This window comes from Aureococcus anophagefferens (assembly GCF_000186865.1).
Source record: "Aureococcus anophagefferens unplaced genomic scaffold AURANscaffold_3, whole genome shotgun sequence".
NCBI lineage: Eukaryota > Pelagophyceae > Pelagomonadales > Pelagomonadaceae > Aureococcus > Aureococcus anophagefferens.
In genome coordinates, this window is record NW_008705563.1 from 57465 (window position 1) to 63114 (window position 5650).

General features: G+C 70.4%; 2 protein-coding genes across 2 annotated transcripts in view; one reads left to right on the forward strand and one right to left on the reverse strand.

The window, feature by feature from the left end:
- The window catches only part of AURANDRAFT_70769 (hypothetical protein), a gene marked incomplete at both ends in the record, with an annotated part of 3300 nt that extends 497 nt beyond the window's left edge, over positions 1 to 2803 (reverse strand). Inside the window, one exon of the mRNA XM_009035864.1 lies at positions 1637 to 2803. Coding sequence (XP_009034112.1) covers positions 1637 to 2803 — 1167 coding nt within the window. The remainder of the gene's footprint in view (positions 1 to 1636) is intronic.
- A 1128-nt stretch (positions 2804 to 3931) lies between these two features.
- The window catches only part of AURANDRAFT_21458 (hypothetical protein), a gene marked incomplete at both ends in the record, with an annotated part of 2713 nt that continues 994 nt past the window's right edge, over positions 3932 to 5650 (forward strand). The window contains one exon of the mRNA XM_009035332.1: positions 3932 to 4339. Coding sequence (XP_009033580.1) covers positions 3932 to 4339 — 408 coding nt within the window. The remainder of the gene's footprint in view (positions 4340 to 5650) is intronic.

The following is a 5650-nucleotide window of genomic DNA, read 5'->3' on the forward strand; positions in this document are numbered from 1 at the left end:
CGGGCGGGCGCGGNNCCGCCGCGCGGGGCGGGGGCTCGNNGGGGCGGGGCGGGGCGGGGGTTGTGAGGCCCGGGCGCGCCCCGAAAGGGGGTTGTGGGGGCCGGGCGCGCCGCGGCGCGGAGAGCCCCGCTCGCGCGGGCCCGCGACCGCGAGCGCCGCGCGAGGCGGGTTTTGAACGGGCTCGCCGAAAGCGGCTTCCCACGCACGGGCGGAGAGGGAGGATCGGGACGCGTGCGCACCTCCTTCTCGGCCAGCGGGACCATCTCAGCCTCGGCGCCCATGGCTAAACAGTGGCAGCTCCGCTTGCGAGGCCTGCTCCACTCGATCGATTTTTGCCAGAGGCGCATGTTGCACAAGATACGGATTTTATGTTGAGGCACGGTGGCGCCCCGCCCGGCACCCGATCGCTTGACCGACGGCCGCGCGGCGCCGCATTTTGGGACCACTTAAGCGACCTCGCATCGTGAACGGACACCAGTATTCTATCAATTATCCAAAACCACGGGTGGCGGCCGATGGGACTGCGCACAAAAACCCCGGCCGGGGCCGAATCGGCTCGCTGCGGGCCGCCTGGTGTCGATCCTTGTCGATCCTCGCGCCAACTCGCGCCACATCTACTCTACCATGGCCAAGCTCCTGCTTGCGCTCGCGGCCCTCAGCACCGCCTCGGCGTTCCAGGCGCCGTCCGCGGCGTCCGCCGCGCGGTCGATGTCCCTGCGCGCCGAGTCGTCCACGGCGCTCGTGCCCGTGAACGACGAAAACATCGCGACGTCGTCGGCGGTCACGGCCGCGGGCGCCGGCTTCCTCATCGGCGGCCCGGTCGTCGGCGCCGTGACGGCGGCGGCCGGCAACTACGCCTCCAAGCAGGAGAACGAGGCGCGTCCTTCCGGCGTCGCGGCGCGCGCGCGGGGATTCGGCGCGCGCGCGCGCGGCGGTCGAGGGAAATCCGCGACGAAGCGCCCGCTTTCGAGGGACATCCGCGACGGAGCGCTCACGGAAAACCGCCCCGTAGGTCGGCGAGGTCGTGCGCGGCGTCGGCAAGGTGTCGCTCGACGTCTACAACTTCATCCTCAAGCTCAACGGCAAGTACGACCTCACGGGCAAGGCCGGCGCGGCCGTCACGGAGCAGATCGAGAAGCTCAAGGCGGGCGAGTCCGGCGAGTCCGTGACGAAGCTCACGACGACGGTGGAGTCCGTCACGTCCAAGATCAGCGAGCTCAACGAGGAGTACGACCTCCTCGACAAGGGCAAGCAGGCCGTCGGCTTCGCCGGCGACCTCTCCGTCAAGGCCATCGACAAGGGCATCGAGCTCAACAAGGAGTACAAGATCACGGAGCAGATCAAGCAGAAGGTCACGGAGGCGTCCTCCAAGGCCGTCGACGCGGCCAAGACGGCGTAGGCGACCCCGCGGCCCCGCGCCGGCGGGAGCCCGGCACGCCGGGCCTCCGGCCTCGTAATGTTCACACACACGCGGCGCGGCGCGGTGCGGGGGGTCCTGCGAAGCGTCTTACGTGCCAGGCCGCCGCGCTCAGCCGCAGAGCGACGCCTCGATGTCGTCGTAAAAGTCCGCCAGACACGAGTCGGCCGTATGCTCCCCGCTTCCGCACGTCGCTGCACACGCATACGTAGCTCGCACGCCCGCGTCGTCCTTCTTGCCGCAGCGCGCGTCGGGGCTCTTGGAGATCCACGTGCAGGAGTTCTTGGGCTTGCCGTTGGCGTACCAGCTGTCGCTGTCGCTCGCGGCGTCGCAGAGGCCGCAGGCGTAGGGGCACGCCTCGTAGCCCATGACCTTGTCATAGCTCTTCTTCTTGCAGCGCGACGGGTCCTCGAGGAGCTTCGCGCAGCCCTTGCCGCTCGCGCCGTAGGACCAGGACGACGAGTCGCCGCAGGCGTCGTCGTCGCCGTCGTCGCCGGAGGCCACCGCCGCGACGAGCGCGTCCCAGAACGTCGGCAGCTCGTCCCAGGGCGTCGCGACGGGGCGGTCCGTCACGTAGACGTAGTCGACGCCCGCGTCGTAGGCCGCCGCCACGAAGGCCGCGGCGTCCAGGGCCGGGTCCGTGCCGTAGAGCAGGGCCGCCTGCGCCGTCGACGAGCTCCGCGCGTCGACGACGTCCTTGAGGCCGTCGACGCCGTCCCAGTCGGGCACGTACGCGCAGAACGGCCCCTCGTCGAAGGAGCCCTGGGCATCGGTCCAGAGCTGGTCGGCGCACGTGCCGCCGGCCGCCGACGGCGCCCACTTGGCGTAGGCGGCCTCGGAGAGCACGACGACGTCCGGCGCGTCATCGTCGTCGAGATAGGACAGGGGATACGGGGACCCGGGGTTCGCCACGACGAAGGAGAACCTGGACCGCGCCGCCGCGAAGATCTCCGCGTAGTAGGCCTCGTGGTCCGCGGCCGTCGTAGCGTCGTCCGCCCAGCCGCTCGAGCTCGCCGCCCACGAGTTCGACACCTCGTCGAGAAATACTCCCTCCACGAGGCCCGACGCGGCCCAGGCGTCGAGGTCCGCTTCGACGTCGCCCGCGTCGCGGAACGCGCGCTGCTCCCAGACGCCCGGGCTCGTCTCCTCGGCGATCTTCGTGTACACGTAGCCGACCGCGCGCGCGTCGCCGAGCGCGGCGACGCAGGCGGCGAAGGCGGCGAAGTTGGCGTCGCTGGCGTCGATGGGCCCGTTGTCCGGGTTCACGACGGCCACGGCGGCGGCGCCGGCGGCGGCCAGCGCGTAAAAGTCTGCGTGGTGCACGCGCCGGTGGCGTCGGTCGCCGCCCACCAGTAGGCCGGCACGAGCAGCGTCGAAGCGTCGCATGTCCAGGCGAGGGCCGCGAGCAGCCGAAACGGGCTGCCCATCAGCATCTGCGACCCTCTACCGAAGGGGGCTGCCCATCATCTGCGCAATGCCAAACCTTCTGGCCATCACGCCCCGTATATAGCCGGAGTTTCCTCGGTTCAAGGTGCGGTACAAGTTGACATGTTTACCACACCACAAAACTTACGACGGGCGCGTGATGCGCAGCAGGTCGCGGATGTTGCTCCGGCCGTCCTCCGCGGACCAGACGACCGCGCCCGCGAGGCCCGCGGCCCCGAGCGCGGCCTCGAGCGCGACGGTGCCCCCGCCGCAGCCGAAGTAGTAGCGCTTCGTCGCGACGAGGGCGACGCCGCCCGGCGCGAGGCACGCGCCGACGGCGCCGACGAGCGCCCGCGCCGTGTCGTCGCGGTACGCCGTCTCCGCGCTGAGGATCAGCGAGAACTCGCGGTCGCCGCCGCCCGCGGCGAGCGCGGCGGGCAGGGACCGCCAGTCGCCGGCGTAGAGGCCCACGCGCGGCGTTTCCCGCCCTTCGCCGCGCGCGCGCGCGAGCTCGCGCGCGACGTCGCGCCGCGTGAGCCGCTCGAGCACGTCCGCGTCGTAATCGCTGAAGACGACGGCCGCGGCGCCGGCCCGGAGCGCCCAGAGGCCCGGCACGCCGCGGCCGCAGCCGAGCTCGAGCACCGTGGCGCCGCGGCAGTCCTCGTGCGCCGCGACGTACGCCGCGAGGTCGCCGGCGCACTCCCAGAGCTCCGCGCCGCCCTCGTAGACGCCCGCCTCGACGACGGCGGAAGACGCCGACGGCGCGAGCGCGAAGCGCTCGCCGGCGACGGTCACGACGAGCGGCGCGCCGCCGTCGTCGCTCGCGTCGTCGGCGACCAGCGGGACGCGCGCGCAGGGCCGCGGCGCCGGCGCCGGCGCCGTCGCCGCCGAAATTGAAACTGAACGAGGCCATGGATCACTGCGACGAGCGGTGCACGAACCGCTGCGGCGCGAAGCGCTTTGGCGAGCACTGCGCGCCAACGCGAGTCGCGCGGCCGAATTGCCTGTGCAGCGCGAGGCGTCGCGGCGCCGAAGCGCCGATCGCGAGTCGAGACGCGCAGCGGCTGCCCTCGTCGTCGTTCGAACGCCATGGACCTCGCGGCCGCGAACCAGCTCCTCTGCGACGAGCTCTACGACGCGGCGCTCGTCGCCTACGGGTCCGCCATCGACGGCGACGACAAGTGCGCCGCCGCCTACGCCGGGCGCGCGGCCATCTACCTGCGCCTCGAGAAGTACACGAACGCGCTCCAGGACGCGAACGCGGCGCTCGCCGAGGACGGCGCCTGCGAGCCGGCGCTCTACCGCAAGGGCCTGGCCTGCTTCCACCTCGACGAGTTCGAGACGGCGCTGGACAGCTTCCAGAAGGGCTTCAAGCTTTTGGGCGCGGACGCCGCGGCCGCGGCGACGCGCAAGTACGCGATGTGGGCGCGCAAGTGCGAGGCGGAGATCGAGGACGAGGACAGCGACAGCGAGGAGGAGGAGGAGGAGGACGTGCCGGTCGTCCCCGCGGCGCCCATCGCGACCGCGCCCGCGGACGAGGGCGGCGTCAAGGTCGTGCCCTGCGACGTGAAGTACCAGTACTACCAGACCAACTCCCACCTGACGATCACGCTCCTCGCGAAGAACGTCAAGGAGGAGGACGCGGAGATCGTCATCACCGAAACGACCCTCATCTGCAAGCTGAAGCGCGACGGCGGCAAGTCCGAAATGACCGTCATCAGCGGGGCAGGACAAGAGAGCGAAATTCCAAACTTCAAAGCCTCATATCTCGGCCGTTTTCCACTCGTTTCGGCTGATCTTTGGACGAGCGATCATCTCTTGGAACGGTCTCCAAGCATGGATGCTTTTTCCGGAACGCGCGCGCGCGGAACACTCACGTTGAAGCGACGTTGAATCACTCTTCTGCTGCCCAGGTCATCAGCGGCGAGCTCTACGACCCCGTCGTGCCCGCCGAGTGCAAGGTCAAGTACTTCAGCACGAAGATCGACGTCAAGCTGAAGAAGAAGGACGCCTTCAACTGGAACGAGCTCCTCAAGGGCGACCTCATCGGCGAGCCGAAGAAGAAGCCGCCGACGTTCAAGCCCGCGCCGGCGAGCACGACGTCGACGGCGACGCCCTACGCGGGCAAGCGCGACTGGCACCAGCTCGAGAAGGAGATGGAGGCGGAGCTCGAGAAGGACAAGCCCGAGGGCGAGGAGGCGCTGAACAAGCTCTTCCAGGACATCTACGGCAAGGCGACGCCCGAGACGCGGCGCGCGATGAACAAGAGCTTCCAGACGTCCGGCGGCACCGTGCTCTCGACGAACTGGGGCGAGGTCGGCAAGACGGACTACGAGGACGGCGAGAACCGCCAGGCGCCCAACGGCATGGAGTGGAAGAACTGGGAGGGCGAGAAGCTCCCCCAGAAGACGTCGGACTAGGCGCCGCCGCCGCGCGTCGTAACAGCCCCCCCTTTCGAGCCCCGGGACGGCCGAGGTCCGCGCCGCGTTACAGCCCCTGGCCCGGGTCCGCGCGGGGCGTCGACGGCGCCTCCACGAGACCGAGGATGTTCGCCGCCTTGGCGAGGCGGTGGGCCCGCTCCGACGCCTTCTTCAGCACGAGGCGCTCGCGCTCCTCCTTGATGCGGATCTGCTCCTTGAGCTCGCGCTCCTTGGACCGCGCGTTGTGCTCGTCCGATTTCGCGGTGTCGAGCATCTGCTGCATCTGGCGCTTCCGCGCGTAGGACACGCAGAGCGACGGGAAGCTCAGCTCCGTGGGCTCGCCGAGCGACGACGTCGCGTCGAAGAAGCGCGCGATGGGGTGCTCGGC